The 14,778-nt window shown below is 31.3% G+C and overlaps 2 protein-coding genes across 3 annotated transcripts in view; one reads left to right on the top strand and one right to left on the bottom strand.

Moving 5' to 3' along the window:
• Window positions 1-3,064: 3,064 nt before the first annotated feature.
• LOC111612415 (leupaxin-like) lies at window positions 3,065-4,476 on the bottom strand. Its single transcript, XM_023353621.1, has 2 exons — window positions 3,969-4,476; window positions 3,065-3,542 (listed from the first exon to the last, which is right to left on the bottom strand). The coding sequence occupies exons 1-2, from the start codon at window positions 4,384-4,386 to the stop codon at window positions 3,499-3,501; spliced, it is 462 nt and encodes a 153-aa protein (XP_023209389.1). The 5' UTR covers window positions 4,387-4,476; the 3' UTR covers window positions 3,065-3,498.
• A 6,480-nt stretch (window positions 4,477-10,956) lies between these two features.
• LOC111612413 overlaps window positions 10,957-14,778 on the top strand; it is an 18,965-nt gene continuing 15,143 nt past the window's right edge. For both annotated transcript variants that reach the window (XM_023353618.1, XM_023353619.1), the window contains exon 1: window positions 10,957-11,108. In XM_023353618.1, coding sequence (XP_023209386.1) covers window positions 11,013-11,108 — 96 coding nt within the window. In that variant the 5' untranslated portion in view covers window positions 10,957-11,012. The remainder of the gene's footprint in view (window positions 11,109-14,778) is intronic.

The following is a 14,778-nucleotide window of genomic DNA, read 5'->3' on the forward strand; positions in this document are numbered from 1 at the left end:
TTAAAATGACCCTTGTTAAAATATATGATTATCTAAGACCTAAACTTAGAGCTAATCCATACATTATCATATAGCTTTATTACTTTTCCGGTTGTTATATATAACAGAGGGGAAACATGGCAATCGGTTTAAAAATGCCCCCCGCCAAGATTTTTACATTTTTGGACTCAGGGGATTTTGAAACTTCGACAAATTAAAAAAAGTTGGGGTTTTTTTCTATACGTGTGGATGTTAATGTGTGTGTATGGGTGGGGGAAAGGTACACCCAATTTAAAGCTTAATAACTCCTGTGCCTTTAGTCGAAAATTTTGAAATTTTACAGGGAGGATTGCGTATTTAAGGGATTGATGCTATTAAATTTTGGTGGTTAAAGGTGAAGGGAGTGGGAAGATAAAGGGGTCACTTGCCATATCTCGAGTGGGATCGGACTTAATGATTTAACTCATTAGCATTTACAATAAAAAAAAANATCATTTTTGAATTATTAAAAATATTCTGCCTAATTTGCATATTCTTCTATTGGAATAAATCTGTTTCATGACCTATTTAACAAGAAAATCGAAACTTTAAAATGAATTTTCTGTAAAATTCCTTTGAATTATTATTATAAATAAATAAATATACAATATTCTTTTATTGTATTTAATTTAATGTTAAAAATTTAATTTATATATTTCGAAATTGAATTTTATTTTTATTTAAATAATTTTATTGTAATAATATAATAATATATTGTTATGAATATTGCATAAAATATTATACTGCAAACAGTATAATAATAGCATTGTTAAAAGTGTATTATTACTCACTTTATATTTTATAAAACTATGAAAAGAATGAGATTATTTATCTAGAGAAGTAGGTTTCTCGTTCTGTATTAAAAAGAATAATTTCTTTATTTATATACTGTACATAATTTGTAATTATATATAAAGAAATTGTTCAAGATTTTTTAAAACTTAGATAACGATCTTTCTTCTCTTATATACCGCACTTATTTAGTTGTTTAAAAATTCAGAAATGGTTACAGGAAATATAGTTTATCCTTAAAAAATAAATTTAAAATGACCCTTGTTAAAATATATGATTATCTAAGACCTAAACTTAGAGCTAATCCATACATTATCATATAGCTTTATTACTTTTCCGGTTGTTATATATAACAGAGGGGAAACATGGCAATCGGTTTAAAAATGCCCCCCGCCAAGATTTTTACATTTTTGGACTCAGGGGATTTTGAAACTTCGACAAATTAAAAAAAGTTGGGGTTTTTTTCTATACGTGTGGATGTTAATGTGTGTGTATGGGTGGGGGAAAGGTACACCCAATTTAAAGCTTAATAACTCCTGTGCCTTTAGTCGAAAATTTTGAAATTTTACAGGGAGGATTGCGTATTTAAGGGATTGATGCTATTAAATTTTGGTGGTTAAAGGTGAAGGGAGTGGGAAGATAAAGGGGTCACTTGCCATATCTCGAGTGGGATCGGACTTAATGATTTAACTCATTAGCATTTACAATTAAAAAAAATACCGTAGATAAAACTCATCCTCACCCTCAAAATTAAGCTCTTTGCAATTTTGTATCAATTAATAATATAAAAAATGTTTAAATAAAATATCATAACAGATGGCCCTACATATAACTTTAAAGTTTAGCTGGGAAAGTTATGCAACTCGTTGTTGGATTTTTTAGTAACGTTATACGATATTGAATGAATCACTTTTCCTTTATTTGAAATCGTTAATCATTAATTCATAAAGTGGTAAATCCCTCAATTTAGTTATAAGTTGAATTATATATATACTCATGACAAAAATTTGTGCATCAAAAACGAGGCGTTAGAATCGAATAAAGTTTTATTAGTAGGAACTTAATGACAACGGTAATAAGTAATTGCGATATCACAGCAAAGGGACATTTTTTGTGGAACAACGGTACACCTTTATGTATGTGGAACAATGTAAAAATACCTTAGTATCTTTCTCTTTCCTAGTTACAGTACGTGTCAATACAGTCGGACATAGAAGCATATAGATCTTGCGACAGATTTGCAACACATCTGTGGGCAAATGAGTACGAAGGATGTCACTCCACATCCCTCGTACTCACAGATGCCAAAGCTGGCATCTCTTCTGGTCACATAAATGCTCGATAGTCGATATATTTGGAGACCGGACAGGCTACGGAAGTACGGAAGTGTGCTATGTGATGGAGACACTTCTGGCAAACCCCAGGTGTGTGCGACAGAGCATTATCTTGCTGGAAAATTAGCTACTTGAAGTCTTGTCATGAAAGGCATATGAGGGTGCAGAATTTTTTGAATATACCGTTGTGCCGTCAATGTATCTCTTACCACTAAGGATTACCGATTTCGTATGAAATGGCTCTCCAGACCAGCATGCAAGCAGTGGGATCAGTGTACCGCTCAGAAGTAAAAGCGAGATTAAAGCTCTCATCAGTAGTCTTCTACACTCTAACACGGTGGTCGTCCATTCCCAATCATTCGTCGCTAAAGACGATACTATGCTAGTCCATAACAGTCCATGCTTTTCTGTTTCAGCACCACTGCAAACGGATGGCTGGATGGCCGAGGTGTTAAGATAGCCTACTGCACTAGAGATAACCTACCTTTGAATGAAAATCCCAGAAATTTTCGGAGGGATGGAGCTTGACATCCTGGATATGTCAAGTCCCGTCTTTCACCACCCGGTCGATACCTTTTTTGGGTATGGCCGAACCCATAACGGGCTTGTTAAAAAGACTCTCTTAGTGCCCACAGGGTGGAAGAGTTAAAAGAAATTTTTTAATATCTGAATGAAACCAGCTATGGAATTTCTGATAGTTGGATTTGTCAGAAATTCAGACTGGAACACAAAGGTGGCAAAATTGCATCTTTATCCTACCAACCATCCGGCATAACATATTTTCATTTATTTATTCTTTGCTAATATATGATAGCATTTTGTCATCTCATAAAAGAATGTGAACTTTTATAAATACATAAATTTAGTATATATATGTACTATGTTTATATTCCTAAATACATCCTCTATTTGTGGCTATAGTTTATACAACCACTGAACATTGGTAGTTGGTCGCGGTTTCATGCATGATCAACGGGTTGGTCACTGGAATTTTTCGGGTTTTCTTTACGTGTAACACCTAAATAGGGGTCAATTTCTGATAGATGTTTTTCCGGAAGGCATCCTCCTTTGGCTGATCGTCCATCATGTAACGTTGTCTTATTCCATTAATCAATCTAAATATATATCAAAATTATAATTGCAGATATTCAATTTATTAGTTAGAATGTAAATCGTTGATTAAAAAAATTAAAATTCTAGCCAACGACTAGTCAAATGGCTAAGATAGTAAAAGCTCCTATCTGCTATTCTGATGATCAAGTCACGAATTCGGATCGGTTCAAAGAATTTATGGATAGGTTGTACAGAATATGTCGAACTTCTTCAGTCACAACCGGCCATTACCACTAAAGGTCTACCTAAGTCCTCTTAATGCACACAGGACAGAAACAGTTAAAACTAATACCGTTTGACGATTATTAAATTAAATTAAATCACAAATTTGGTGTATGTATTAATATTTTGAATAAATGAAAGAATGTGCAAATGAAAATATTTTTAATTGTAATTTTCATTGTTTCTCATAACATTCAAGATGCCATTGACGTTCACCAGAAAGTACAAACTTTTCAGTAATTGGACTTTTACAAGCATGACATTTGGGTGCAAATAAATTTAAATAATCTTTTCGACAATACGGTTTTCCCTTTTTCTCAAGAAATTCAGACTTATCAGCTAAAATTTCTTTACATTTCTGGCATCGAAAACAAACAGGATGCCAAATTTGATTAAGAGCTGTTACATATATTTCTTCAATAGCTTTGTGACACTCAAAACATTTTTTTGAAAATGTATTCAAATAATCTTTACGGCAATATGATTTACCATCTTTTTCATGAAATCCGGTATTTTCACCAAACTGTTGTCCACATTCTTCGCATTGGAAGTGTTCTGGATGCCATAATTTATCCAAAGCTGTAACACATTTCTCAAGAATTGGATTTTCACATCTGGCACATTTAGGCGTGTAAATATTGTGATAATCTTTTTCGCAATATATTTTACCTTCCTTTTCCATGAATTTATCTGACAGTTCCATTTTACAATGACAACAGACAAAATGCTGGGGGTGATACAATTTTCCCAAGGCTGACACCATTTTTCCTATTATTACAGATTTACAGACTGTACAATATTTTTCAGATTCAGCTGAAGAAAGCTTGTTCACATTTTGTGAATCAGAATCTTTTTCACTTTTTTCTGATACTTCTTGAGATTCAGGTTTATTTTTACTATTTGACATGTTCGATAAGTTTTCTATTGTGCTATTTCTTAGATAATTCAGTAGTATATAACGTTCTTCAAATGGGAATAATATAATTCTTTTTTTATTATTGAGATCCGTTTTAAATACAGTCGGACATAGAAGCATATAGATCTTGCGACAGATTTGCAACATCTGCGGGCAAATGAGTACGAAGGATGTCACTCCACATCCCTCGTACTCACAGATGCCAAAGCTGGCATCTCTTCTGGTCACATAAATGCTCGATAGTCGATATATTTGGAGACCGGACAGGCTACGGAAGTACGGAAGTGTGCTATGTGATGGAGACACTTCTGGCAAACCCCAGGTGTGTGCGACAGAGCATTATCTTGCTAGAAAATTAGCTNCTACTTAATCCACTTTATATTGTTTCTTATGGGAAACTTTGTTTCGGTTTTCGAACAACTTTTAAGAACGAATTAAATTCGAAAGATTTGACTGTACTTTGTTATGTAACTGTAATACTCTGTAATGAGATTAATGCAAAGTTACAGTAAAAATTAATTAAATTAAATGGACTTTTAGACGAAAGTTGAAATCAAATCTAAGCTAAACGAAATAATAAAACTAAATATTGATAGATAATTCTTTGATTTTTAATTAACAAACTATACAGAAATCCATTTTTACTGCATGAAAAAGTTTTCGTTTATGTAATTCTTAGTTGAATTATTATTATTATTATTTTTTAAAGACAAAAGAGAACATACTGTTTGTACATTTTTAATGGCCCAAAACATTTTATCTGTTGCAATGCCGAGTTATTTTCTGGATGGACATGTTTATTCATTAGGATTCATCCTTGAATATTGTTTATTTATTAAAGTGTTTCTTCCTATTTATAATTTTTGGTTTTTTTCTGAAACGTAACAAAGTACAGTGAATATTTATAGTAATATTTTTAAAGCTATGAGCATTTACTATATTTTTTATTAGAATAATAATTTATATTTAAATAAAATTAAATTTAAAACAATGAACCATCTTTTTATCCCTCGAAAATTTGAGAGAGGAGTTTTATTTCTTTGTACTTAATTTTCACTGACAGGAATTATCTAGAGGAAGAAGAATGAAATTGCTCGACCTTTTTTTTTATATAAAAAATAAATCGTTAATTTCATGGTTATCGTACGATTTAATTTTCTCTGTAAATGTTCACATGTGTTTTTTATGCTTAATTATTTAACTTATAACGTTCAATGTAAATAAAAAAAAATACATTTTAAAGTACAAAGTTAGTTTTACCTGTAAATCGAGGAAAGAAACTATAATCTATCAAATGTATTATTAATATGTGTAACACGTTTCAGGTAGTTGTATCACAAACGTGTATTTAATAATAAGAACTAGCATGTGGAAATCATAAAAATTATTACCTTTAGCAAACATAACTATAAATAATTTAATTTAAATCACGCGAAAAACTTGGTTAAAATAAAAATATTATAATATATTATCCCGGAGAAAATATCCTTGAAATAATTTAAAGAAATTCGATAAATATATTCGTGCACTTATTCTAACACTAATCTCCTATAGCAATACGAGATATTTTGAAAAGTTCTTGGAAAAAATCAGATAAAATTTATTCATTTCATTTACAAATTTTAAAAATTATTGAAATAAATATTTTAATGTATTATAATTTCTTGAATTATGTACTGTACAGTATGTTAATAAATTCTGAAAATATAAAAGTGAATAAAATGAATACAGGGGGTGCAAAAGTAGGTATACAGTTGAGAATCTGAGAAATACAAATGTTTAGTATTCATTATTATTACTTTTATTATCTTTTATTAGTTCGTATTCTTTATTTGTGATTTAATCTGTACATAAAAATAAATGGTTTTTCTTCCTATTTTCTCCCTGTATGTTTTTTTCCATAGTAACAACTGTATACCCACTTTTGCACCCCCTTGTATAATAATAAGTTACTAGATGGTATTCAGTGATATACATACATACATACATACATACATACATACATACATACACTTATGTTAAAATAGGATATTATTTTATAAATAAAACTGTTTTTATTTAAAAATAAAATTTAGGTTATGCCATTTTTCATTAAAATTTTAATAACAGAAATTCTCTAGGTCATTACTGTCCCGTTTAATCCATGTACACAATAACTAACTATTTGGTAGCTAGATTAACTTGTAAGATTCATTGTTTTGTTATATAAAAACCTTTGTTCCCTCTTAATCTTCCTCACTTTAAAATTAGACCTACTTTAGGTGCATTATATTTAATTCATGATACATATAAGGAAGATATTTAATGAGATTTTTAAGGATGAATTATGTTTAAGATATATAATAAAACATAAACTCATTAAGATTCTGAAATCTAATAATATGTTATAGATGTAATTTGTATATAATCGCATAAATAATGAAGTTATATGCAATTATTAAATTACACTGATTAAATATTAGATCTCAGTAAAATTTCCAACGTTGCATTAATTCTTGTCTATTATGTAAGTTTCTGTTTCGTTATAAATGTTTATTATAATCATCTTCGTCGAAAGCCAAATGACGGAATATATATTTTAAGATCAAAAAGGTTTGCAGTTATCCTGTATAACTTGTTTCTTTGTTTAAAATGTTTTAAATTTCAAAATAAGTCACTTCTTTCAGTCTTATTTGAATAGATTTTAATATCGCAGAGTAACTGATAATATTTGAAAGATTATTATTATTATTTTAATCCAGTACACACTTTTAAGTTAATAAAAATTAATTTATAATTATTTTAAAATTTTTATGTATTTTAAATTACACAATAAGCATATACTGTACGTGACTAAGTGTAGAAAAACTCTTAGGCTAAATATTTTGTATTTGCTTTCATATTAAAAAACAAAAAAAATTACATTGAAGTAATTTTCTACTAAAAGGATGGAGAGAAATATCCATATTATTTATATTGATTGGTAAACATTGAACGTTTGGTGATTCTATTCTTGCTACTTTTAATCAGAAAAAGTTCTTGAATTCCTTTATTGCAAACAAGACATATAAGAACTAATTTGCATATATTCACTTTCTATTTTAAAATTTATTAATAATATATTATTAAATTCTGAGATAAAATTTTATAGTTATTTAAATTTGAATTTGATAGTTAAATATTTTAAGTATTGTTGTTTTTTCGATTAATTAATTCGTTTTAAAATTTTGTTAAATTTATATCTATTTTTGTGTCATTTTAAATATATAAAGCCCTTTAATTTATCTATCCTAAATAATTAATTAAAGAAAAATCTTAGTGTATATGTTACAGAGTTTAAAATATAAACACTAGAATTGTTAAAAAAAAAAACAAATTTGTTGATCCCTTTCATCATTTTCTTATTTGTTAAACTATAAGCTTATAAAGGAAAAATGACACTAATTTAAAATTTGTATCAGTTCGATGATAACGTGTTTTTTTTAATTGATTTTTAGTGATACAAGAAGCACATTATAGTAATGTATTGTGTAAAAACAATTAGAAAAGCAGGAAATTAACTACTTTTAGTAGATAATTTCCTGATAGTACTTCTGTAGCAGAAATAGAAATCTTGAAAACAGTATTACAGTACCCTCTGGTAACGGGTATGTGAACAAAAAAAGTAACAAAAAAATCGTAGAGATTTTTTTGTTACTTTTATATATATATATACTGTATACAATATTCAAGTTTTATTTTCACCTAATTGAAATATGTTTGTAATTTTGAAAAATTGTTTTCAAGATTTTAAAATTTCATAAAAATCGTGCAAAAACATCTCATGCCTTTACGCATTCGGTTTCTTGTTAAAATTATTACTTCATTGAAAATATTTCGTGATTATACCATCGAATATTATTAATTATTAAATTATTAATTTTAACTGTTGATTACTAATAAATAAACAAACTTTTGTAAGAAAGCTTTTTCGTTGGTTGAAAGACACTTTATACTCCATTTTAAATTGAACCGCTCCGGAAACAAAATAGTAACTAGAGGTACAGTACCATACAGTACATTAAACGACTACATTAGAAATACATTGATTAAGCATTGAGTAAATCGCTCGCTCGATTTTTGAAGTATAAATAAGCCCTAAAATTGTATTGAGAACATATCATTTTATATTCCCAAGTGGTTCAATTATGACTTACCATGATTATAGATTCAAAGTGCCAGTTTCTGGTGCCTATAAATTAAACCATTTCAGTTTATAAATTTCTATATGCAAAATTTTCAAGCAATCAACCCACCGAATGAAATTTTAATTTATATAGTAAATAAATAAGTTATGGTTTAAACACTAAGCATTTTTTCAGCTTTTGTTTAACCGAAGTAGTCATGACTGCCAAATGGCCGAGGCGGTTTACAAATCAGCTTATATCTCTCGGAGATCCGAGATCGAACTCGAGCGAACAATCCCAGGAATGGTTGTGTTCCGGATATGTCAGACCTTGTCCTTAACCACCTAGCCGCTCCTATTGTGAACACAGCCGAACCCATAAAGATATGAATAAAAAGGCCTTAATTACCGAGGGAAAGAATCAAAAATAAAATAAAATATTATTTCTAAAAATTAATTGAGAAATACCGTAATTAAAAACTGTTGTTCCCATGCACATTTTATTTATTACATTTTTGTGTATTCTTTTAACACCGAACGTACACTTAAGAATTTTCCAGGATCCGATCGGATTTGAATGATACTCCCTTAAAATGCAGGCATATTTCTTAATCTGCTCTGTTATCCGTTTATTCAACTAAATGCATCAATCTATCTAAATTTTTAGACAAAATTTTTTGGAATAATCGAAAACGAAGAAAAATAGTATACAGGTGACTTTGTTTTACGATTGGTTCACCAATAAAACACGATCAAATAACTTTACCGTGAACTTTTTCTTAATTGATTTAATAAGATTTGCCTGATCAATGGACTTCCCCCGTGAATTTTTTTTTTGGGCTTTCTCACCTCTTCAACACCTAAACGGGCCAATTTCTTACAGAAATTGAAAATCAAGCGGTAGAAAATTGTATAGAGATCAAGATTTTATACATTGTTTATTTTAGTTAATTTTACTAAGGAATTAAAAATTACTCCTTTCAAATTTTGGGTGCAAATTTGCACTTAAATCGCGATACTGAACAAAATGTGGATATATAGTAATTCTGTAATAAAATTATAGTAAGCCAAATAAAGATAAAAAATATATTTTATTCGTTTTAAAATGGATTTATATTAACAAGATAACAGTCTAAATTAATCGGACTTTGAAGTAACTCAACTCCAACGAAATTTTGTTGGCTGGATGGCCGAGCGATCAAGGTAGCAGCCTATCGCTCTGGGGAACCCAAATGGGACTAAAAATTTCCAGGAAGTTTTCAGCTGGTGGGTCCGAGCGGAAATGTCGACCCCGTCTCTCACGTCTCGGCAGCCCTATTGTATGCCTGGCCGAACCCATAATGGGTTGCTAAAAAGATGCCTTCTTACTTGTTAGTGCCCACAGGGCAAAAAAGCTAAAAAAAACTCTAACAAAACGAAAGATGAGGACTCAATTTCTACGACTAGAAACAATGATTATAATCAAAACTTTCGAATAATAAAAAAACCGGATTCCTTAAAAGGCTGGGCAGGAATTCGAACCTCGAATTTTCGGTTTACGAAACCGACGCGGTATCACGAAATTCACTTTTTCGGTACAGAAATTGTGTATAATATTTTATTGGATGGACCAAGGTGTATTTCGTCTATCTTAGACTTTAGGGCTAGGAGTATCCTACACGGCGGCATGGAGTTTCGAGAGCCACCCTTCCTCATAACGATCCTATGATATCCATTTGTTTCGTACCCTGTGATGAACAGAATAACCTTAGATAATCTATAATCTTTTAAGACGCTTTCTAATTCCTAATGGTTAACTGTGGACAAGAACCAAAGTCCACAATCTTTTTACTTCTCAGTCCTGATTCCACTCTCTGTATTGCTGTTGGTGCCACCATGATCTCACCTAAAGCGTTATTCCCCTCAATACTACTCCGATTGCACCTACTTCTCGTATATATCGCTTTAAACTGTGAAAACTATAAAAGTACAGTATTTGATTTTCCTAATCTAACAACTCGAGTTTTTCATTTCTGAATAGGAGGCCCACCAGTGGCAAAGCGGTTCCATTCCCTAAACACTGGGAGTTCGGTCGTGGTTTCGCGCCTGGCCAGGTGGATTTTCCGAGTTTTCTCCACGTCTGTAATGCCTGAATAGGGGCCACTTATCCTTAAAAAGACCTCCCGGAAGGCATCCCCTTAGGCAGATCGCCCAAATGTCGCTTTGCCGCAACTTAACTAAACAAATATTTCTGAATAGTAATTATATATTCATAAACGAACTCAATTATATATAAGTTTTATAGTTGAATCTGAAAAATTATCTAATTTTTTAAATAAATCAGAATCACAAGTAATTTTTTACAACTTAAGCATATATTTTTTTTTCCTTTATGGCGCAATTTGGCTATATTTGGAAGATTTTTGTGCGAAATTTGGCAGACAATTTACTCTGATAAATTTGAAAAGGATTAAATTGGACGCTCGTGAATAAAATGAGTAAAGATATAGATGATGTTTTTGATGAATTTGGAGACATGAAAATAGTTGATGAAGTATCTTGGAGGAAAATAACAGACGCATGCATGAAGGTATCGCTGCTATAATCGTACTTTCGGAATTCGTATGGAGAACTACGACTTTGTGATTTTAATATCGCCTGCTGAGAACATCAGTGATATAATTGCTTTCGTAATTTCTGTCGAAACTTCAATTTTTCATTCCTACTCAACCATTCGTACAAATACAGCTATGAATGAGGCGGTTACGACCTTATCAGAGCTGTAGACGATGATCTTATAAGTAAAAATAAAGTCAAAGGTCACGTGTTCGATGGTCTACATGTGACCTTTGATACGTGAGAGTCTAAAATTTGGGGTCGAAACCCCTCATTCAGAACTGCAATTTTACCTGAGTTATCCAATTATTGAAAAATTTTTTTTTTCTTTCGAGGTATTTTAGCAGGATAGTTTTTCTTGTGTTTCAAATTAGTATGTAATTTTTTTACGTTTAGTTATGTCACTAAAGCAGAAAAATTTGAATGTGTTTTGAAGATTTTATGTCGGAATAATTACATTTTACTGTAAATGATTTAGAATCTTGTGATGCCAGGTATGTCGCTAATGTTTTCGGCAGGTGATGTTGTAACTATTGTAATAGTAATAATCTTTTGTCAAGTGAGAATTAAATTAATAAGAAATTTATATATAATTTTCAATTATCCAAGACTGTTATCTTACTGCTTGATTGAAAGGTCAAAGATCAATGATAGATTTCTTCATTAATTCATTTATTATAATTTTACTGATATTTGTTTCAGTATCAAAATTTTTCAGCCAATGATTATATCTTCAGAGATTGATCAGAGAATGCTAAAACATCTTAAAAAATTAAAACTAAAGGTTAAGACAAATTAGATAACTGGTGTTTTTTTTTAACTATAACTGCATTTTCTTAACCTTTAAAGTTTAATTTTCTAAAAAGTTTTTTAAAAAAAATATGTTTTAAAAAAAGTAAAAAAACTGCTCCATAAATGTATATTTTTTACTTATGCAAACAATGTTAATTTTAAATAATGTAACTATCAAACTTCATGTGAACAACAAATTTAATAATTAAAGATACTGAAGCAGAAAAGACTTTAATCAAACCTATCTGAAAATTTACAAAATTGTTTTATTTAAATTGAAATCTTCACAATAGCTCGAACACTGTAAGCCTGGAATATATTAATTAACATAAAAACAATACACATTTGAACCTGAAAAGAAATTCCAGGATATTTTTATGCAAACACGAACATTTTCGATCTGCACAGATCATCTTCAGGTTAAAAAGCTTTCAAATGGAATGTGGTAATGGAACATTCTTAAGATCATTCAAAAAAACGTATAAATAAAAATATTTTAAATTTTAATAAAATAATTTTTAAATAGGCTGTTCTTGTTGGTATAAAGATTGCCAGGCATAAGATAATTGTTTTTTTTACTTGAAATTAATGCAATGGCCCCTCTTTTCCGATTTGAATATCTCAAGAATGTCATTGACTGTGGCATACATGGCTAGGGTGATATGCCACCCTATGCCAGACAATGACGTTCAAGCCTATCTAGACAAGGCTTCCATTTTACAACAATCTAAGCATAACAACCAAATCAGGACACTGGAAGCTCTCGAGATATTCAAATCAGAAAACCATTACATTAATTTCAAGGAAAAAACATTAAAATTAATTCATCGTACTACCAGACTAAAGTTATGGAATTTCTATACCATGAAGAAATCCCTACTTTGTACCAAAATGACCAAACAAATGTATAGGTGCATCAAGACAAAGCTACCAGTCATATCTCCAAATCAACCTGATATTTCACCCATGTATTGGAACAGGAAATGGGAATCCATATCATCCCTTTCGATGACATTCCCATGAAGTCACCCGACGCAACTCCAGTGGACTACTGTGCATTTGGTCTATTGAAACGAGCTCTGGGTCTATTTGGCATTTGATCTATTGAAACGAGCTGTCATCCAAAAACAATGGCAGGGTTATGGAAAGCCTGTAAGGAGGATTGGGACCATTTGGACATGAATGTTCTTTAAAGAAATCTTCTACAGTGGCAACTTTGATGTAGGGCTATAGTTTCATGACATGGCCATCAGATCGAGCATAATCAAAACTGGCGCCATAGCATTTAGGTTACTTTATAGGCTCTTAATTTGACATTATGTAATGCAATCAACCCTCTGTAATTAAGAAGTAATTAAAAAATTTCGATTCATCTTCTCATTTCTGAACTTTGATGAATTTTATCCATGTCAGATTGAGAATTTTTCTAGTACAGTAATACCCTGAACTTACGCAATAGGTGGGACCGAGTGATAACTGTGTAAGTCGGATTTGCGTAAGTCGGGGTATAATTTTGCAATTTGTGTAAAATCAAAGTCAGATGTATGTAAGCTAATAAATGTTCTCGTTAATCTTATCTCATCTTTTGATTTGTTCATGGTTACAAGAAATCACCATATAGAGTCTCTATATAATAATAAACACAGATATAACAAACACAGAAATAAATAACACAAAATAAATTGTAGCTATGTGTCGATTCTGCACGACATGTCCAAACATGCAAGCTGAACAATAGTGCGGGGGGTGAGTAATCAAGAGTTGCATGGTGCTCAAACAGAAGACGAATTGACGAGATTTGAAAATTGCATAACTCCAGGTTCGTGTAAGTTGGGGTAGCATAAGTCCATACTACACTTTCCAAATTCACCATTAGGCAGATATGATGACTACACACTAGTGATGTGCCGGATCGTTAAAAATGTATATCCGCGGATACGGATCTCTACTTTCGTACTCAGTTGGCGCCGGTACGTGTGACCTCGGACCGATAGTTGACGCTTTGCGTTAATAACGTGACCTGTTTTGACTTGAACTGCGCGTGTTTTTATTTATAGTGTGAAAGTGTGCTAAATTAGAATTAACCACAAAGGCAGACAGGATAAAGTAACAAAAGTTGATATAATTTTCCAATTAAACTATTTCACGTCTTTATACAAATTCTATTTCGGGGGATTCCAACTTCACAGTACAAACAGTAGCATGCGAAATTACAGCGATAATAATAGTTTGCTGTACCCAAAGCACGTGTACAATACAGATCCCGATCGCGACAATATAACCCGGAACCTTAAAACTAACATAATAAGACACCAACCGAATGCCATAAATTAATCGGGCTATTTTTAATGCTAAATTCTAAATAAATTACATAATTAATTTGGCACTAGAGGTAAGCGTTAGGCGCCATCTCTTATTAAAATTAATAATTATAAATATATTAATTAATTTAAATAATTTGGAACCGCTGGGAGAAAAAATCGGCCCGGAGCGGGACTCGAACCCACAACTCCTGCTTACCGTGCAGATGCGTTGCCAGTTACGCTATCCGGACCTCCGATCCGATCTCCTCTTCCAGCGTATAACTATGTAACCATCGACGGTTATTACAATGCCGGCTGGGGACACATTCAGTGCCCACGTCCTACTCCTATAAGGCACTCAACCGGCCATCGCAAGCCCCGGCAAGGCGTAATATATATAAACATCGCTAAACCCGATGTAATATAGCTAATCACCAAACATATGCCGTAAATCCATCGGGCTAGTTTTAAGGCTAATTACTAAATAAATTACGTAATTAATTTGGCACTAGAGGTAAGCGTTAGGCGCCATCTCTTATTAATATTAAT

This window comes from Centruroides sculpturatus, unplaced genomic scaffold, assembly GCF_000671375.1.
Source record: "Centruroides sculpturatus isolate CEXI.00-Female unplaced genomic scaffold, Cexi_2.0 scaffold1777, whole genome shotgun sequence".
Taxonomy (NCBI): Eukaryota; Metazoa; Arthropoda; class Arachnida; order Scorpiones; family Buthidae; genus Centruroides; species Centruroides sculpturatus.

Coding starts and splice junctions, on each gene's coding strand:
- LOC111612415 (XM_023353621.1), bottom strand. CDS start 4,386: ATGTCAAATAGTAAAAATAAACCTGAATCTCAAGAAGTATCAGAAAAA. Junction 3,543..3,968: donor CGGATTTCATGAAAAAGATG/GTAAATCATATT, acceptor AAACGGTATTAG/TTTTAACTGTTTCTGTCCTG.